The 21,933-nt window shown below is 45.0% G+C and overlaps 1 protein-coding gene across 1 annotated transcript; it reads right to left on the bottom strand.

Annotated features, from left to right (window-relative positions):
- Positions 1–7,340: 7,340 nt before the first annotated feature.
- Positions 7,341–7,703, bottom strand: LOC117834381 (pentatricopeptide repeat-containing protein DWY1, chloroplastic). Its single transcript, XM_034713976.1, has one exon. The coding sequence runs from the start codon at positions 7,701–7,703 to the stop codon at positions 7,341–7,343; it is 363 nt and encodes a 120-aa protein (XP_034569867.1).
- Between the last annotated feature and the right edge of the window lie 14,230 nt (positions 7,704–21,933).

Here is a 21,933-nt window from a genome sequence, read left to right as displayed (position 1 = left end):
TGTTTATACGAATTTCAACAAATTTATACATATTTATTGGAATTTCTAGCAAATTACTAATAATTCCTACTAATTTTACAAGAACATGAATCCCACAAAGTCCGGAATGTTTATACAAATTTCAACAAATTAGTAGTACTTTGTACGAATTTCTACCAAATTTCTACTAATTTATACATATTTATTGGAATTTCTAGCAAATTACTACTAAATACTACTAATTCCTACTAATTTGATTTTCTAACTAATATACAAATATCTATTGATTTTCTAACTAATTCGTTCCCGACGCCAGTGCCGGCGGACCTCGCGCGGTCGACGGTGCCTAGGTTGGGCGACGAGGTGGTCGGGGCGGCCAGACGGCGGCGGTTGGGGTGGCAGGACGGCGGAGGCGGGGATGGAGCAAGGTGGCCGCGGCAACAACTAATTTCTAACCTAGGCGGAACCCTTCGTAACTCGGACTAACTAATTACTACTAATTAGTAAAAATTTCCACTAATTTCATTTTCTAACTAATATACAAATATCTATTGATTTTCTAACTAATATACAAATATCTATTGATTTTCTAACTAATTACTACTAATTTCTATTTATTTTCCAACTAAAAAATACAAAAAGGCTTGCGTCAGCAAGAGCGGTACGTTCCCGGCGCTAGTGCCGACGGACCTCGCGCGATCGACGGTGGCCGGGCCGATGAGGTGGCCGGGGTGGTGGGACGGCGGTGGCTGGGGTGGCGGGACGGCGGCGGCCGGGGCGGCGGGACAGCGGAGGCGAGGATGGAGCAAAGCAAATGCCAAGCGGAGGCGGCCGGCGATGAGGGGCGACGAGGCAGCGCGCGTGACAGAGGCGGCGACGAGGAGGTCCCGCGACGGACGACGGAGACAGAGGAGGTGGCGTTGACGAAGGCGGCGATGACGAGGCCCCGCGATGGAGGCGGCTGGCGGCGACGAGGTCGAGGGGGCGCGACGGAGGAGGATCGAGGCGTGCCGGGACGATGGAGGAGGAGGCGGTCTGGGCGCGGGCGAGGCGGTCGGGCGGCGGGACGACGATGGCCGGGGCAATGGGGAACGAAGACTATGGCGACCGGCGAGGGAGGCGGACGGGCGGCAACGGAGTAGGAGCGCGTGATCTTGGCGAAATTTTGGCTAAGTGTAACTGGCGTGGGAGTAGAAGAGGCTACGGTACCTTTTATCCCCCCCCTTTTATCCCGGTTCGTAATAGCACCTAGGACTAAAGGCCCTTTTGTTCCGGGTCCCATTACCAACTGGGATAAAAGGCCCCCCCCTTTTATCCCAGTTGGTGATGGGACTCGGGACAAAAGGGTACATCCACCCAGCGGGACTGGAAACCTACCCTTTTATCCCAGGTGCAAACACCAACCGGGACAAAAGGTCCCGCCCTTTTATCCCGGTTGCTAACTGTAACCGGGATAAAAGGGTACGTCCCCGACGGGAATCGAAAACTACCGTTTTATCCCGGTTGCAGTTGTCAACCGGGATAAAAGGGGGTCTTTTGTCCCGGTTTCAATTGGAACCCGGGATAAAAGGTGTTTCTCCCACCTATTTTTTGGAAAAGGATTTTATTTATGTTTTCACTGCATTTCAGGATGCAAAAACAAAAAACTTCACATATTTGAACATGCAAAAATATATTTAATTAGCGAGTATATTGACAATAAGTGTGATATAGTCATTAATTCTATACCAGTTCGTTTAGCCTCTAAAATAATTATTTTACTGCATCGCTGTGATCAAGAAATTATTCAATTAAATAATTTCAACGCGCAAAAAAATCCATGTATGTATGTGGTTAACATTGTTCATGTTTATCTAATAAAATCTTCACCTAACAAATTTAAGAACACATGAAATCATAAATAGGGTAAATTAAAAATTGTATCAAGTACTACACAAAGGTCATGTAAATTTAGCGCATTACAATACAACGTTCCTTGATCATGATCGCAGCGTAAGTACGGAGCCTCTTCTTCGGATAGCAGGATGCTTGGATCAACTTCAACTGCGAATGGAGGCATGCCATCAAACTGATCATAATCATCTGATTGGTCTGTTTTATCCTCGACTCCCACGATTTTTCTTTTACCTGGAAGAACTATGTGGCACTTTGGCTCCCATGTCTCTTCTGGATTTCTCTTGGGTTTGCTACACATGTCCTTCACATAGAACACCTGATGCACATCATTGGCAAGTACGAATGGGTCATCACTGTATCCAGTCTTGCTCAGATCTACTATTGTCATTCCGTACTAATCTTTGGTTACGGCAGTTAGCTTCACCCAATTGCAAAGAAATAGAGGGATGTACAGCGGTCCGTATTCGAGTTCCCATATCTCCTGTATGAAACCATAATACGACTCCTTGCTATTATTTCTATCTATGGCATCTATGCGGACACCACTATTCTGGTTCGTGCTTTTTTGGTCCTGAGCTCTCGTGTAAAATGTATAACCATTTATCTCATAGCCTTGGAATTTCACGATTGTGCTAGCAGGTCCCCTAGCTAACCAAGCGAGCTGTGGGTGAATCTTAGAGTTACCCATAAGTTGTTGGCGCAACCAGGAGGGAAAAGTTTCCATGTGATGACGTGTAAGCCAAGCATCGGATTTGGTCGGGTTTTTGGAAACTACCATCTGCCTGTGCTGCTCGATATACGGAGACACAAAGGATGACAGTTGTAGAATAGTGTAGTGTGCCTTGTTGAACAAATCAGTATCATTGCTGAAACTTGATTTCCTTCCAAGGGTGCCCATTCCCCGGAGTCTCCCCTCGTGGCGTGAAGTTGGAACCCCAATCGAGTCAATTGAATCAATAAAATCAACACAAAACTCGATCACCTCCTCCGTTCCATATCCCTTGGCGATGCTTCCTCCTGGACGGGCACGATCAAGAACATAGTTTTTTAGGATTGCCATGAACCTCTCGAAAGGCCACATATTGTGCAGGTATACAAGTCCGAGAATACCAATCTCTTTTACTAGGTGAACCAGTAAGTGCGTCATAATATTGAAGAAAGATGGTGGAAATAACAACTCAAAACTGACAAGACATTGCACCACATCGTTCTGTAGCTTTGATAGCTTGGATGGATCGATTGCCTTCTGCGAAATCGCATTGAGAAACGCGCATAGCTTTACGAGCGGCAACCGGACATTTTCTGGTAGAACACCCCTCAGTGCAACTGGAAGCAACTAGGTCATCAACATGTGGCAGTCATGGGCCTTGAGATTTGTACACTTCTTTTGTTTCATATTTATTATTCCTTTTATATTCGAGGAGTACCCAGACGGGACCTTCATACTATTCAAGCATTCAAATATGCTATCCTTCTCTTCCTTGCTGAGAGTGTAACTGGCAGGACGTAAGTAGTGTTGTCCATTATCTCTCTTTTCCGAATGTAGGTCATCTCGTTGCCCCATGGCTTTCAGGTCCTGTCGTGCTACCAATGTATCTTTCGAGGTCCCATAAACACCCATGAAGCCTAGCATGTTCACACAAAGATTCTTCGTTAGGTGCATCACGTCCATTGCGTTGCGAACCTCTAGGATTTCCCAATAAGGTAGCTCCCAAAATATTGAATTTTTCTTCCACATGGGTGCATGTCCATTATCGTCATTCGGAACAGGTTGGCTACCATGACCCTTTCCAAAGACTACATTTACATCCTTCATCATCTCGAAGACACGCTTTCCATTATGGTGTGCAGGTTTTTTACAATGGTCTGGCGCCCCTTTGAAATGCATCCCATTCTTTCTCAGCTGGTGGTGAGCAGGGAGAAATCGATGATGACCCATATAGATGACCTTCTTACAGTGCTTCAAATGTATGCTGTCTGTGTCGTCTAAACAGTGGGTGCATGCTCGATATCCCTTATTTGTCTGTCCTAAAAGGTTACTCAGTGCAGGCCAATCATTGATGGTTACGAACAACAATGCTCGTAGATTAAAGATCTCTTGTCTATCCTCATCCCACACACGTACACCTTCTTTCTTCCAGAGCTGTAAAAGGTCATCAACCAACGGTCTTAGGTACACGTCAATGTCGTTGCCGGGTTGTTTTCGGCCTTGGATAAGCGCTGGCATCATAATGAACGTCCGCTTCAAGCACAGCCAAGGAGGAAGGTTGAACATACATAGGGTCACAGGCCAAGTACTATGGCCACTACTCAACTCACCGAATGGATTGAATCCATCAGTACTTAAACCAAATCTTATGTTCCTTGCTTCGCTTTCAAAGTTCGGGAATGCTCTATTAATTGATCTCCACTGGGCCCCATCTGCGGGGTGTCTCAGCATCTCATCTTCCATACGTTCTTCTTTGTGCCATCGCATCAACTTAGCATTCGCCTTGTTCCTGAACAAGCGCTTCAAGCGTGGTATTATAGGGAAATACCACATCACCTTCGCGGGAACTCTCTTCTTAGGATACTGCCCCTCGACATCACCAGGATCATCTCGCCTGATCTTATACCGCAGCGCCTCGCAGATGGGACAAGCATCCAATTTCTCGTACTCATCACCACGATAGAGGATACAGTCATTAGGGCATGCGTGTATCTTCTAAACATCCAATCCGAGAGGGCAAATAATCTGTTTAGCTTCATATGTTGTGGACAGTAATTCATTATTCTCGGAAAGAATCTTCTTGACAATGTTCAACATTCCCTGAAATGCCTTATCGGACACACCATTTTTTGCCTTCCATTGCATAAATTCTAGTGTCGTACCTAGTTTTTTATGGCCCTACTGGCAATCTGGGTACAACAATTTTTGGTGATCATCTATCATTCACTGCAACTTTGCTGCTTCCTTCTCAGTTTTGCAATCTTTGTGTGCATCTCGTAGCACCTGACCAAGGTCATCAGTAGGCCTATTTTCTGCAAACTCATCTTCATTAGCCTCGCCCATTGTAGTATCTGCAAAAGCTTGGCCTGCAACCCAATCCGGAATGCTGTCATCTTCCTCCTCCTCCTCGCCATCTTCCATTACAACCCCTCGTTCACCGTGCTTGGTCCAAACCAAATAGTTAGGCATGAAACCGTATTTAAACAAGTGGCTGTGAATAGTCCCCCAGGAATCCTTTGAATAATCCTTCTTGTTATTGCATTGAAAGCATGGACAACATACGAATCCATTCTGTGGCTTGTTCGCTTTAGCCACTTCGAGAAAATAATGCAAGCCATCAATAAACACCTTGCTCCTCATGTCTGCATTATACATCCATTGCCGGTCCATCTGCATCATATTACGCATGAAAATGGATTACACTTGACAATGGATTACGCGTGAAAATTGATTACACTTGAAAATAGATTACGCGTGAAAATTGATTACACTTGAAAATGGATTACGCGTGACAATTTGAGCGCATGTCAAACGTTGTAGTGCAAATAATGCTGAAAGTTTAGATATAGATACAAATACACATATTTAAATTAAAGATCCAAACAACATGATACAATACAACAAGCCATCCACTGGTTATTATCTAGGAGGACTTTAAGCATCCTTGGGCGGTGAAGACGAAGGTTCCGCTGACCCAGCCTCATCCTATGGTTTATTTGTGTCACCTGAAATGGTAGTACTAAGTGGACGTGAAACACCCGGGACTGAGGGTGGAGCATAACGACTACCAAAAGGAGGTTCCTAACCCGCGGCAACAGCTTCTTCATGACGTTTCTGCAAATAACGAAGCATTGCTTTTTCCAACACACTCATTTTCTTCGGCTTATGCTGAGGGCCAACTATGATTTTCCCCTTCCGAAAGAGGAACCACGATCGCCCCCACCATCGCTACTTCCTCCCGTAGCAGAAGCCATCTATGTACAAAAATTCTTACCTTAGCACTGCAGAAGTTGTTGAACTTGGGGACTGTGATCATCTCGCGAGCATGTCCTCAACTGGGCAGCACCGCACTTCATCATGAAAGAGGTTCGATGCTATGGAAAAGGGGACACGATCACGATGTCCGTATCCACTCTTTCTCGTAGAATTGAACCTCCTTCTTGACATACGTTGCTGCTCGGCGGAGAACATCTTCGCAGAGATGAACACGGTATGCAAGTTCAACATGTATGGATTTGAAAAACCATATTGAATTTGATAAGTTCAACAAGTAGCATAAGCCATCTATGTACAAAAATTCTTACCTTAGCACTGCAGAAGTTGTTGAACTTGAAGATCGTGATCATCGTGCAAGCATGTTCTCAACTGGGCGGCACCGCACTTCGTCATGAAAGAGGTTCGATTCTACAGAAAAGGGGACACGGTCACGATGTCCGTATCCACTCTTTCTCGTAGAATCGAACCTCCTTCTTGACATACGTTGCTGCTCGGCGGAGAACATCCTCGCAGAGATGAACACGGTATGCAAGGTCAACAAGTATGGATTTGAAAAATCTTATTGAATTTGATAAGATAAACCGTTTAGACAAGGTAGCATCATTCTTAAACCACTGCAATAATACATACTATATATGACACATCAATGAGTCCCTCACATTCTAGCTCAAAATACCTCTCCATTTTCTACTTCATCATATTCTAGCAATTAATCTTTCCATCTCCAAAGAATAAATTAAAGCATAACATGAGGATGAAGTAGCAAACCTTCACAACACTTGTGTTGGCTGAGTGAAATTCCCACAAAAATGAGGGAAAAAACTTTGGGCAGCACCTCCCTTGCTTCGGCACCACCGGAGAGTAGGTGAAGCTCAGCTCTCTGTCTATGTGGTGGACTGGCTCGGGCTGAAGGAGGAAGAAAGGCCTCTGTCTTGGTATATAATGGGGATGAGTTTTTATCCCGATTAAAAACTCCAACTGAGACAAAAAGGAACACCTTTTGTCCCAGTTGAAAGTTTAGTCCCGGTTGGAGCCTCCAACCAGGACAAAAGGGTGTCCCTTTTGTCCCGGTTGGAAGCTGCAACCGGGACTAAACTTTTTGTCCCGGGTGGAGGCTTCAACCGGGACAAAAGGTCCACCCTTTTATCCCGGTTGGAGCCTCCAACCGGGACAAAAGGGTCCCGCCACCGACACCCCAGAACTAGCCATTGCAACCGGGACTAAAGGGGGGCCTTTAGTCCCAATTGCAAATACCAACCGGGACTAACTCTCCCCTCCATTTTTGCCTACCGTGGCGCACCCCCTTTTGTCCCGGGCCAACTTTAAACCGGGACAAAAGGGGGCGTATCGAAAGCTAATTCTCTACTAGTGTGGGATCGTGGCTGCCGGCAGCTGGATCTAGCAGGGCCGTGGTTGTTGGTTCGATGGTTGGTTTGGGGCCCGGTGGTGATAAGGTACTCTGGACTAGTGCCTATGCTCATCATAGCGCACCAAAGTCCCCACAAGAGCAATGGCCATCCTTGAACTTGTGAAGGCGTTTACTGTCCGGGACAACAATCTCTTTGTTTGCAAGTAATGAAAAGAGCTTAATTGAACTGTGGCAGTCCATGCACATGGTGATGTTCTCTGTGGCACGAATTGTTGCACCTGGAGGTGTTTGGAGCAACCCCAGGGCAACAGCTAATCTCTCACTGTGGTGCTTTAGGGAACCTGCAGCAGGCTTCTCGTCATCCTCACTGTCAGACAACTCTGCATTCTGGTAAGGTTCATAGTCAATGGTTTTAGCTTTCTCCAACAGAGTCTCTAGCAGTTGATACAGGTTATTATCACTTTGTTCGTGCATCTTGTCATTAGCTCTGAAGAAATAGACCTTGTCTTTGGTCGTAATCCAGCTGTGATCGCTAAGGATTCCTAGATCCTCCTGTCTCATCAGCTTCCGTACTCTGGCCACATCATGCCACCTCTTAGTGGAAATGTGAAGGAGCATCTAGCCTCTGATTTAATTATGGCGATTAATGACAACATGATCATTGCAACTAACGTGTATTTTGCAGTGGCATTAAATAAATTAGTGCAATAATCATGAGATTGAAATTGTACCGGTTCAAAGGATAAGCGAGAAGGCTAAGGACAAGCTAGTTCCAAGTGTCGTTTGGTGTTGAGAGATACTCGGATTAGTGTATATCTTTTATTATCCTTTGGCCGCACTATAAAGGGGGGCGAAGAGTAATAGCTTGACCTAGATAAGTCCTTGAGTTGAGTGGATGCACACTTGTGAAACTAGGTATTAGGTAGCTCAGTTGAAGCCCATGAAGATGATGAAGTGGTGGATCTCAAAGAAGATAAATTGGATGAGTTAAACATCTTAAAATGCAAAGTAGGGTGTCACAGACTGATTTCAGGGACCTCTATGGTGTGTCACCGAATCAGCCAGTGACCACTGGGTGTATAATGAGGTTGCATGGCTGCACAGGATGTTACGGTGGTAAGAGTGGCCAACTAGTGAATGAGTCGATGGCTAGCACCTGCGTAGAAGCTGACTATGTGCGACTGTGTCCACCGACTGATTCAGTGGGTGCCAATGTGCCCCACCGAATGAGTCAGTGTTATCGGCTTGGCTTGCGATTGGCTCAAAATTGGCATAGTTTTGGATGATGAATAAGGCCGCACCGATTTGTTGCGATGAAAACAGTGGTGAAGCACCGAATGAGTCGGTGGGTGTATCAGTGACTGTTGCTAAGTGTACTTGCTGCTTGCACCGATTCATACGGTGACCCCTTTGGGTTGTCACCAAATCAGTTGGTGCTGATGTTTTCTGTGCACGTGAACAACAATGGCTAGTTTCTTTCCTTGGCCTATAAATACCTCTTGTGGTGGTTCATTCCACTTCCCTTGGCACTTAGTAAAGCTGATAGGATAAATTTGAGGTCCAGAGCAAGTTGAGCACTGGAAGTGATTTGAGAAGTTCTTAATTGAAGATTAAGGACATTATTAGTGCTTGGAGAGTAGCAAGTGTGCATCCATCCATCTCTTTGGCTTGTGTAGGTCAAGTGAGAGTCTTTGCTTGTTACTCTTGGTGATCGGCATCACCTAGACGGCTTCATGGTGATGTTCTTGATGAGCTCTCAAGGAGGTGTCTTCTCAGGTGTCTTGAGAAGCTCCAAGAAGTGTTGTGCTCGGTTTGGAACCCGCCGATTCGGAGTGGAGAATGGATTACTACTAGTGAGCACTTGGTCCTTGCGTGGATCAAGGGGGAGCTATAGCCTTGCGCGGGTGCTCCAACGAGGACTAGGGGAGAGTGCCGACTCTTTGATACCTCGGAAAAAAATCAGCGTTGTAACCCTCTCTATACTTTCCGCACTTAAATTCCACATTTATTTTCCGCATTTCATTTTCTAAATTTGCCATGCTAGTGTAGGGTTGGAACTAGGGTGCAAACCTTTTGTGTGAGTAGAATAGACACACTAAAGTTTTAGGCATATGGGGTGAATAGGCTTGATGATAGGTTTTAATTTCCGCAAAAATTCATAGGAGCCTAATTCACCCTAGAAATCTTGATCCTTTCAAAATGTACATGTTCAACGGTAATACACAAGTTTCGACAACTTTTGGCAGTCTATCAGCAGCATAGAAGGCAAGCTCCGTATTTCCATGACTCCGACATTCAGTAACCAGCTCAAGCTGCTTTATGGCTTGAAAGCCCATAATAGAAGTCTAGATCAACATTTTAGCATAGTAGATTCAACATTTTATAAAAGTTATGTCAACATCTAAAAGTAGTAAATTCAACATTCTCTCAAACATGCATCAACATTTTATAAAAATATACTACATTCAACATTTTTCATAGCTTGTTCAACATTTGAAAATAACATATTCAACATTTATATGAACAGAGATCAACATTTCTATTAGCTTTTGGAAACACCAGCCCCAGCGGCGCGGGGAGCAATGGTAGGGCAATGCGCGAGCGTGGCTACATGTCGATCGCAGGCAGCTGCGACGCAGCAGCACACGGGGCAGGCCACCACGTCGGGCGCAAGCAGCGGCTGTAGGGAAACGCGCGGCCTCGCGGCGCATGGGGCATGCCTGCCGTAGGCGGCGGTGGCGGAGCAGTGTACGGGGTCGCGGGAAGTCGCGTTGGGGCGACGAGCAGCAGCATCGCAGTAGTGTGCATGCAGGGGCAGCGGCAGGCGTGTGTCGCACGGGACACTCCGGCGGCGGCGACAGCTTGAGTAGGCTGTAGCTAGGTTTGAGCAAGATGGACACATCTGACGGACGATGCTATCTGCACGACTCAAACACCGGAAATTTAATAAGAAAAAAATTCCATAAGTTAGATAGGATCTTCGAACTGGACCAGATGGCCCCATTTGGTTCAGAATTACTTTTGATGAAGGAAAATGCATCATCGAACCAGCCCAAGCGCACAAACATGTAGGGCCGGCTTAGGACCTAGGCAGGAGAGGCGAACGCCGCAGGCCGTACCGGAGGGGCCCATCATATGTTACTTCGAGGCCCAGCAGGTCCTGCATCCGCAAAAGACAGCCCAGCACTGCAGCTTTTCATGTTCCTGTCGTCGTTCATCTGATGTCCATCTCCCATCCGCATCCGCCAAGAGCCCACGACGGCTAGAATGAAACAAAGCATTGCGCCCTGCAAGTTTTCCATCCGGCGTTCGCGTCGCTCGTCAAATCATGAATGATGATAACACTGCCGGGAATCCACGTTTAGTACAGGCGGTTGGGAACCTTTAGTACCCATGGTAATTCAGCACTAAAGGGAGGTCTTTTAATACCGGTTGAAATAACCGGTAGTACTGTTAGTCTTTCCAACGGGTACTAATTTTTTTTCTTTTCTTTTCTCGTTTTTCTTTTCTATTTCTTTATTCTATATTCGTATTTCATATTTGTTTCCGTTACGTATACTAGTTCTAATACGCTAATATATATAAAGTTCTATTTATCTTTAATATTACATTTGAGATAATATTATATATATAGACATACTGTGGATACACATATATAAATAATATTACATTGCCTCAGCTTCCCAAGTTCAACATTTCATATCTAATATTCTAAACCCGAATCCGGACGGTGATGTAGATTTGATCCATCATTATGAAACTCCCCCGCTAGATTATGACCTCGTCCAAAAGAAATCCACAGAGTTGTTCTTGAACTGCCCTGATGCAATCCGTGTAGAGGACTCTTTCCTTCGTGTACATCATCTGTGTCATTGACAAAGGTTATTATATATATAGTTGATTAATAGGTTTGCACAATTAAAACTAATTTATTGTTAAGAATTTTGTATACATACGGTTAAATCGTGGTCGGTCATACGCTGCGGACCTACAAAGTCGTGGATGAACTCACATATGTAGTATCCGCATAAATTGTTACCCGGCTCCTGTCTCCAACACTATATATATGGAAAAAAAAAGTTATGAAATATTTGTTGTGTTAAAGGAAGTGTAACGAGATGTGAAAATTCAACACATACCAGGAAATCAGTCTTCCAATGAATTTCCTTCTTAAATTCACTCACGTGATTTAAACGGAATCGAACCCATACTTTGTTCATAGCGTCTATGATGTCATTGTATTCTTGTTTTGATTTTCTCAAAGAGTTGAAGACATGTATGAAGCTCATATCAGGCACAACAACAATGAGTATCCAATGGAATCTGTACAGCCAAATTAAAGCTAGTTAGTCTTATGTTTAACTACTAGTTCAAAAAAGAAAGAGACGGGAAACACGTTCACTTCAAGTTGTACGGTAGTAGTATGTACTTCTGGCAATGTTGCTTGTCGAGGAACTTATATATATTCTTCAAGGTCCAATTTTATTTATCTCTTAGAGTTGACTCATTTACAACATCGGGGTTCATGAAGCCTACATGATAGTTTCATTTCCTCAACAAGTTTGAATCTTCATCCTGCATGATACAAAATTGAATAGGAGTTAAGACATCGCATAATGACTAGAGCGGGAATTTTGAAGTTAGAGGATATTAAAGACTTCCAGAACCCAACAACTGATGAGTGACTTGTCAAGTGCGTCTTGATTGAACAGGAAATACAGTTCCTCAAGCAGCACATTTATGATGTCTTCCCCACGGAAAAAATGTTGATCACCAATCCGAACTTTGAGCACGGCAAAACCCTCAGCTGAAGCCTCCAGGTACCATTGGTGCAACTTGTACATCTTTGTTGGGAGATGGTCCACCAACTGCGGCCACATAAACGGTTTCCCATACTCATATTTGCATTTAGTAGCCCCAGGGTGCTTTGGGATGTGATCCTCCCCTCGAAGTTGCGCTGCGGTCAGATTTGTATGTTTAGCGAACTGCAACAAGTTCTTATAAAACTCAGAAAGCACCTGGAGTGGGGCAACCGATTGGTTGGATTAGACTCCGAGTTGAGGAATAGTTGACCCACTTTTGTTCCTCTTCTTAGAAGCCTTTGTTATTTGTCTGTCGTAATCAGAAAGAGCTGGTTTCTCTGGTTGTTTCCTTCGCTCCACCTCCATACACTTGATGAAAGCCTGAATTTTACCCTTATCAACTAGTGGATCCTCTGGCTGTTTCCTTCGCTCCACACAACTTGCGAAGAAAGCTTTTTTCGCAGCATCCACTGCTGCGCGAAGTTCCTCATCTGTCATATCACATGGGTTCTTGGGTGGTGGTTGTTTCTGCTTTTGCTTTTTCTGCTTCTTCGTGGCCACAGTAGGCAAAACTAAAGGCGTCTTTCACTGTGTAGCCATCCTTATAGGAGGTGGAGGTGGACTCATGCTTGGATCCCTGTCTGGTAGTGGACTCATGCTAGGATCCCTATCTAGTAGTGGTGAGGGTGCCCTGGCAGATGGCATAGGTGATATTGCCCTTGAGCTACTTATTTTTATACATTTCTAAGAATTAACATGATTTTATATAAATTCAGCTACTTCAAGAATTTTTTTCTAAGTTAACATGATTTCCTACAATTTCCTGTACAAAATGGTGCATACATTCATATAAATGAAATTTTTCTTCATTGTATCTTATTCTAAAAATCACAAATTACTATAGCTCTACAGCATAAAACTTACTATACTAACCATGTATCATGGGAGGATGAAGTTTCTAACATTTAGAACACTTGAATGAATGAAATCCCCAAGAAATGGTCAAAAATCTTGCAGCACCTCCCCTATGACGTCATGGATAGGGTGAAGCTCGAGCTGTGGTGAATGGCTCGGGCAGGAGGAAGAAGGAGGGGAATTTATAGGAGGGAATTTAGTACCGGTTGGGGGCACCAACCAATACTAAAGGGTCCACATTAGTACCGGTTGGTGCTCCCACCTGGTACTAAAGGGGGTGGCGCAGTAGTACCGGTTGGGGGCACCAACCGGTACTAAAGGGCCCCCTCAGGGATTATCCGTTAGGCTCGATACTAATGCTCACATTAGTACCTGGTCCAATTTCAACCGGTACTAAGGCTGTGGACGAAAGGTCCATTCCCTAGTAGTGTAACACTGATAAACTTAAAACGATATGTAGATTTGTAGTCGTAGGATAGTAATGGGGATGTAAGTGGGTACATGACCATGATTCTAGGTCAGACTAATTCACACCGTATTGCAATTTTAGTTTATTTCTTATCTAAATTAGTTATGTGGCTGTCATTGTGGGCTGTCACAATGATCCAAAAGAAATATAATATGCATCTTATTACTAGGGAATAATAGTATTACTAGATGGAACATAACAATCCACCAACCTAAAAATCTGTTGCTCTTTTTGAAAGGATGTTGATGTCGCCTACATGGGGGTGAATAGGCATATCCTAAAAACATCGCCACTTAAAATAAATTTATCAGCAACTTTCGGAATATTCCGAAAATACCTCCGGAGATTTCTGGAACTTACGGAATCTCTGAAGAAATCTCCGAAGATAGGAAACACACAAAACACACGCCTTAAACAACGGAAGAAGATCTGTCTACCTAGAAACCGAAACTTCCGGTTTTGAAACTGGAACCTCCGGTTTTGCTACGAGCAGAGAGAACCCATTAAACCTTATGCAATGCAAGAGAGGTAAAGATCAAACTAGATTTAGAGAATGTGCTCAGATAGAGTATCTTAGTAGAAATATAAAGTTCCTGCACTCCATAAACACTAACAGCCGAGTAGATCAACTAATATAGTGAGATCCACAACGAAGTAGAAGTACAATGCAAGTGTATGCAAAACAGTTAGGAGACACAATCATTTATTTCACCGAAGTTCAGATTCACCACCAGGCGAATCCTACATATCCGTTGGGTGCTTCCAAGGAAGCCTGGTTGCACTCAAACCTTTCCCACTTCACTAGTTAGCTTCTTCCCTTTCGGAGGTGAAGCTTGACCTGCACAAACTGTCCCGTGGCTCACCACATCTTGGGAGCTCTTGGGCAACGCCTAGCCGTCTAGGGGAACACCTCCAAGAGTAACAAATACTTCACTTGTAACTTGAGAAGGCAAACCAGTGCTCAAGCGTATGAGTGCTCTTCTAGTGCTCTCAAATAACTCCTCTCTACTACCCAACTCACAAGATCTTAGCTAAGATCACACTACCTCACAAAGAGGGGTTGGTGAGAGCTATTTGGCTTTGGCTCAGGTTAGAACAGGCAAGAAGCACAGCAGCAATTACAAAAACAGCACCCAGCCACTGAGGGGGTCGTGGGGTATAAATACTCCACTCCCCAAAAACTAGCTGTTAGACATGTCAGACCAAAACCAGAACTTCTGGTTTCCTAAAATCGGAACCTCTGGTTTTCAAACCAATTAGCCGTTAGGAGTTGAGTTCCGGAACTTTCTTCAAAAACTCTGGAACTTCCGGAATTTTCTAGAAATTTCTTCGGAAACTTCCGAAACTTTTAGACCATTAGTGTATACATGTGGCTTTTGTGTCTCTTTCCTCACATAGGATACTTGAGCACTGAGACTATGTCAAATGACCATGTGATGCATCACTCTTGATAGTACGGCACACCTATACTCAAGATCAAAAATAAATAAACCATGTTCATCTTCTTGAGCTTCATTCTCATCAACCATGCCATACTTGATAAGCATATCCTTTTAAGAGCTGCATCCACTTTTATCTCTTTGTTTTGAGCACTTCAACCTTGAGCTAGTATCTTGGATCAATATTCAATCACATATGAATGAAAACCTAATTTTAGATCACAAGTCACTTCGTCATATGACTCAATAAACGTTTGATGCATCCCATTGCTATACTTGGTAAGGCTTGACTTGATACCTCAAAATTATCCAAGTACTAGCTCCTTCACCCTATCAAAGCTCATGGCCCAAGTCACTAGTTGACCAAACTTTGCCTAGTGCCTCGTTGCTAATCACTTGCTTGATTTTTTCATCCAATCGCTGCCGCATTTGAGTCTAGCTATGTTTTGACATCATGAATGAAATCCACTTGAGATCATATCCCATTTATTTATAACAAACTTCTCATTCTATTTAGAGATCAACTAATATCCCAATGCCATCATGCCTCTATCTTTTCTTCAATTTGCTTGTCACATATCGCATATAACCATCATGGGATTCACATAATATTTCCTTTTATGACATTCATTTTTAACTCAAGCAATCTTGCAATGTGAGGCTATCAACCAAGAATCAATCTTTCTTTTACATCATTGCTTGCTCGAATGAATAACGCCATATGCCATACTTGTTGTTTTCATTGTCTGAGCTATTTAGAACGATCTTTTCTACAAAGAATATATATCGATAGAATTACACCTGCTCATAGACTTAACAAGTTCATTGGACCTTTAATCACGTTGTCATTCAACACTCCAAAACCCACTAGGGGCCTAGATACTCTTTCACTTTTCATTTCGCTTTCAAGCATGATCTCATTTAAATCATTAACTACGCATGTAATTATTATCACGTCTCTGATTATTTTTGTCACCTTTTGTAGGACATACGGAGTGAGCAACAACCAAAATATATAGATGCAAGGAGTTACAAAATTTATTTGATAGAAATATAAAATTGTAGTTGAATAAAATAATTGTTGCAAACCAAGATGGCAAAAAGTTCAACGAATATAGTGGTATTGTTTCATTAGCCAATGAAAAATTGTTTCGTGGAAACATAAAAATGTTATAGTTAAGTAAACAAAGTTTGTCAAAACCAAAAAAATGTAACAACAATGTTGCAGTAGAATAGTTGTTCAATAGTTTTAGATATGTAAAAACATGACGATTGATGCGTTAAATTTATCCCGATGCCACTTTAACCTACTTATAGTTGGAGTTGGCACAACTCAATACCGATTGATAGTTTGTTGCGCAAATGACTCATACTGGACCATAACGAAGTCGCTGTTTTGGTGCTGTGGTATAGTGCAAGGTGCAGTATATCAGCCGAACAACAGGGGCTTGTAAACTAGTTAGGTTAGTTGCTATTTCAATGAAAGGTGACATGCCTATTGATAATCAGGCGACTGCAGTGACCTCATCAATATTAATTAAGATCTGCTAGCACAATCTTTGGTAAGCATCTTCATAGAAGTTTGGTGTGTTTGTATATTTGCGTTCATAATAGTGTATGAGGGTGTATACGGGCCTGTGTGTGTTGAATAAAATGTGCAAGGTGAAAGGGCTCTAACCATTGGTGGAGTGGAGTCTACCACCAAAGTAATTTTGCATTCATTTGTCAATAATGTGGTGTAGAAAAACACCCATGACAATATTGCCTCAATGATGCCCACATTCACGGTACAATTGCATCTGCAGGGACACTGCGACGGGGCTACTCTAGTACCTAACCGTGGTAGAATTGCCAATCACTAGCCCGCTTGGAGTTGTAGCAGCCTCGGTCTTAATCTCCCCGTCGTTGTCCCGCAGTCCGCGTGGTACTACAAAACTGCAGAGCAAGCTGTACAGAGGTGTTGTATGCATGGCAACCCAAAGTCTCAGCTTGACAACTTGCGCCAGGTTTTGAGAATAACCACCACAGGAAACAGTAAAGTTGCCGAGTGCCTGTGGCACTCGGCGAAGACCCAAAAATACTCGGCAAAGTGTTTGCCGAGTGTAACACTCGGCATTCAGCACACGGCAAATTTTGCGTCGGCAAACATGTATTTGCCGAGTGTCAAACTCGGCAAAGTATTAGCCGAGTGTAACACTCGGCATTCAGCACACGGCAAATTTTGCGTCGGCAAACATGTATTTGCCGAGTGTCAAACTCGGCAAAGTATTAGCCGAGTGTAACACTCGGCATTCAGCACACGGCAAATTTTGCGTCGGCAAACAGGTATTTGCCGAGTGTCAAACATTGCGCACTCGGCAAAAGGTTTGCCGAAGGCCAAAAAGACACTCGGCGAAGATAAACACTCGGCGACAATGGCGGCGACGGCGTCCAGGTTAACGGCAAATTTCCCGAGTGTCAGACGGCAGACACTCGGCAAAAAATTAAAGTTTGCCGAGTGTCGGCCTCGCGGCACTCGGTAAAAATTTAACGTTTGCCGAGTGTCGGCGGCTCGACACTCGGCATATACGTAAACCTTTGCCGAGTGTCGGGGTCGTGGCACTCGGCAAACATAGGGCACCGGGAGCATTTTATGCCTTCTTTGCCGAGTGTTTAAGCCAATACACTCGGCAAAGAAGCACCAGAAAGTGGTACAAATGCCCCCTTTGCTGAGTGTAACACTCAGCAAAGTTGACAGTGCCCCCCCTTTTACCTATTTTGTCACATGTAACGGACCCCTCTCAATTCACAATACACATCATCACAGGCATTTATAATAAACAATCGCAGGCATAATTCACAACCACCATTACAAGCATTATTCATAAACATCACAGACATAATCCAAAGTAAGCATGAAACAAGTCATAAATCCAAGTTCAAGGCACAACTAAGTTTCATCCAAGTTCAAGTCACAAATGCAAAGTCTAAACCGTGGAGGCCAAGGAGACCACTACGACAAATCTTGATCTTCATTATTCGAAGCTGCCGATTGATTATGCACATAGGATAGGACATTCTGAGCTAACATCTAAAGTTGTCAAAATTAAAGTATTCAATCTTAAGCACAATGTGTCAAGTGACTCACAGGAGTAGTTGTGGGTGGCTGAGGTGGAGGGAACAACATCGGTGGCGGTGGCAAAGATTGACCCATGCTCGAAGCAAAATTCTACATGTACTGGAACATCTGGTCCATCCTCATCCGATTTTCTTCCTCCATCCTCTGCCGCTCGACCTCTATCCTCTGCTGAACCATCTCCTCCATCCTCGCCGCCATCTCCTCTTGTTGCTTCCTTGCTACTTCCACCTAGGCCTACAATATTTCATTGCAATGTTACAATGCAAAGCTAAAGTACATAACAACCAATGAACGATGAATGGAAGAGAAAGAACCTGGAGAGCCTCCATCTGGAACTGTGCAGTGGTTGGTCATGGCCATATCGCCAGGCTCGAGTCCGTGCTCCTTGCTCGGATCTGGGAGAGAGTAGGAGTAGAGGCCATGTCGATTATGCCATCGCCAATCCAATATCGGCCATGCTTCTTGCCTCCTCCCACCCTCATCACGATTTCTCCATCAATGTCCTTGGAGCTCGGATCGAAGTCTAGCCCGTGAACGTCCCTAGCCATCGTTGTATACTTGGTGACGCGGCTATGTATGCTAGGATGGTTGTACGCCTCGGATGGGTCCTCCGGGTCGAAATCGATATCGGCCGTCACCTTGCTATTTTTGGACAGGACCCATGCCTTGAGCTGGGAGCAAGGTCGGCCATCATGTGATGACGACTGCGGCAAAAAATACAAAATGATTAGGAATTATGCAGAATTGAACGTTAGAATAAAGAATTGAAGTCGCGTACCCATTTTTCTCTATATTCATCAAGGCTTAGGCTGCCTTGATGGTGTGGTGCACTCGGCATCTGCAAACGCTGCTACCGGCAAGCAAGGTGGTTCTCCAACCACCCGAGCTCCAACCACACATCCACCATCATCTCCCAGCACCGGATATGCGCACGGCACCACCACGGAGGCACCTACGTCATCAAGCGTGTGACATAAGAAAAAGGAAATTGAGCCTAATTAATCTTAAATAAAGTAAGTATCAACGTTCTTTACTTATCCTCATGAATTGGTCCTTGCCTCCTCTTTTCTAACCTTTATCCTTCTGTATTGAGCGTAGAATTCGATATGGCCTGGATGCGCGCCTTGTAGTGCATGTCCTTCACGAGCTCCTTGGCGGCTAGTTCAGAGACAAACTTCATCTTGGCCTCGAATCCCTCCTGGCATCTATAGAAATCCTGCATATATACGTGATGTATACAGTTATTATTTCAAGGATGTCAAACGTAAGTGATGTATTGAGAAATGTAGTGCGAGGAATACTTACCCACAGCTCGGCCTTCACCCGCTCCGCTATGTTGGAGAATCTCCTTTGTTCACGATCAGGGACGTCGGGGGCGGTGACGTAGTGGTCCCACGTGTAGGCCGGTTGCTACTGTCCGGCGTACACCACCAAGCCAGGGAAGTGAAGCCTGCACAAAAGGCCAAGGATACCGTTGGCCTTACGGTTGTGACCACCCCCACTGAGCTTAATCCAACTCCTGCACAAATGATTAATATAAATTATTAGTTTTTTTAACTTTCAACATAACAACATTATTGAGAATATTTAAAGTTACTTACTTGGTCCCACTCGATTTAATTAGCGGGCGTAGATGCTCAGGCATCAGACGCTTCGGGAGGGATGAGGGACCTCGCAACCATATCTTGGACTGGGCATCCCCTGCCTCCCCCTCCCCCTCCTACTCCTGCTCCTCCTCCTCCTCCTCCTCCTCCTCGTCACCAGTTGCGTGTGCGGAAGGTACCTCCTCCTCCTCCTCCTCCACCTCAGGTTCAGGCGACGGGGGCCTTACCGCTTTACCCTTCCCTGGAGGCCTCTAGACCTCCTCCTCCTCCTCAACCCTGCGTTGAGGCCTGCCTCGACCGCTCCTTGAATCTGACCCTGAACCTGAACCAGTCCCTGTAGTGGCCAGTCTCTCGCAAATAGCCGTGAGCTTCCTCATACCACCCACCATTGCTCAATGACCTGCAATTAAAAAGAGTAAACCAATCAGCATAGATAAACAAAAACATAATTAGAAAGATATGCAAAATAACATGGTATGAAAAATTATAAATAAATTTTAAATAAACTAGTATGACTCATACATGTATTAGAAATAATCGTCATGATCGGGATTAGCTGGATCATAAGTCTCATCATCACTATCACGCATGTCGATATAATCAAGCCCATGCTCCGAAGGAGGAATATCGTCATCACTGTCATTGCCTAACTGTAATCGTTGAAGTAATTCTAAGTCCTTCACATTCTGAACCTCGTCTCCAGCGTCCTCTTCAGCAACCCTTTCATTGTCTACTTCCATTCCGATCGTTTCGGTTAAGTCTATCACAAAACTCCCTTCGAGCCCATCTTCTTGGAATAACTCTCCTTCGTATGTGTTGGGGTCTATATTGTAATCTTAATTGTTTGGTATAGGTAGTTTACTGTGTGGCGATACCTTGTACACAACATCCCAACCCTTAAGACGGCTGTCGGTTTGGCACAGGTATGACAAATAATAAACTTGTGTGGCCTGTTGAGCCACAATATAGACATCGTCTCCTGGTAACATGGATGATTGTCGAATTTCGACTAGCCCAAGATTAGGGGCCCGTCTCACGACAGATGGATCAAACCAATGGCATTTGAATATGACTGGATTAAAAGGTTTTCAACCATGAATAGTTAGTTCGTATATTTCTTCAATTCTTCCGTAGTACTCGACCCCATCCTCGGGCTGTCCAAAAAATATGGACTATTCGAAACAGATACGGTTATAGATATGCAAAGATCTGCATATTTCCAACTGTATCTCTTTCAAACGGGAGACGCCTACCTAGGTTATGTGATATACGAACATCTTACGAAAAGAGAGGTGTAGGATGCCTCACCTTGCTATCCTACAAAGTGACGAGAGGTGGACGCTAACGTAGCCTGTCCTGCAAGAAAAGAAATATAGAATTGTCAAGTCGTAATTTTGGCAGCACCTCCACTAGTTAAATCAAATCAAACGGCACGATGGCCGACAACCACATCCACTCCAATTTAATGGCATGATGGCCGACAACCACACCCAGCTCAAAAGGAAGCAAATAATTCATACATCATTCATCCTCTTCTAATTTTTAAAAGAAACTCCTATCACCTCCCTAGTCATCCTACCCTTTTATAATTTCTAATTTTTTTCAAATTTCTAATCTACAAGTCCTTTTCTAATTCATCCTATCATTTTCTAATTTCTAATTTATTTTCTAATTAATTTGAACAGCAAATATTGAAAAATTACCGGTTGAGAGCGGCGAAGGGGCGGGCGGGGCATGCCAGGGGCCGGGGGACGGGGGCCGGGGGCGCCGGCCGAGGGGGCACGCAGGGTCGGGGGCTAGGGGCGCCGGCCGGGGGCGCCGGGGACTAGGGCGCGCGGGGCAAGGGCGTCGGGGGCTGGGACGCGGCGAGGTCAGGGGCGTCGGGGGCGGGCGGGGCGCGGCGCGGCGCCGGGGGCTGAGGGCGGCAGTCGGGAGCGCGCAGCGCTGGGGGCCGGGGGCTGGTAGGGCGCGGCGCCGGGGGCCGGGGGCGGTGGCCAGGGCCGCGTGGCGCCGGGGGCCGGGGGCCGGGGCGGCAGCTGGGGACGCGCGGCGCCAGCGGCCGGGGACGGGCGGGGCGTGGCGCCGGGGTCCGGAGGCGGCGGCCGGGGGGCGCAGGGGGCCGGGGTTGGGCGGGAGGCGTGTGTGTGGCGTGTGGTGTGTGCATGTGTGCGCGGGGGCGGCCAACCCGGGTGCTTAACTTCCATGCTTTGCCGAGTGCCGGATCGCGGGCACTCGGCAAAGGACCTGTTTTTTTTTCAGATTTTCAAACGGTGTCGCCGCTAGGTGGTGGGCCCGCGGAACGTTTGCCGAGTGTTTCGATGTGACACTCAGCAAATAGCTTACGTTGTTGAGTTCCT

Source organism: Setaria viridis, chromosome 8 (assembly GCF_005286985.2).
Source record: "Setaria viridis chromosome 8, Setaria_viridis_v4.0, whole genome shotgun sequence".
In the NCBI taxonomy this organism is placed as follows: domain Eukaryota; kingdom Viridiplantae; phylum Streptophyta; class Magnoliopsida; order Poales; family Poaceae; genus Setaria; species Setaria viridis.
The sequence above is the reverse complement of the archived record's forward strand: the minus strand, read 5'-3'. Positions and strand labels throughout refer to the sequence as shown.

Coding starts and splice junctions, on each gene's coding strand:
- LOC117834381 (XM_034713976.1), bottom strand. CDS start 7,703: ATGCACGAACAAAGTGATAATAACCTGTATCAACTGCTAGAGACTCTG.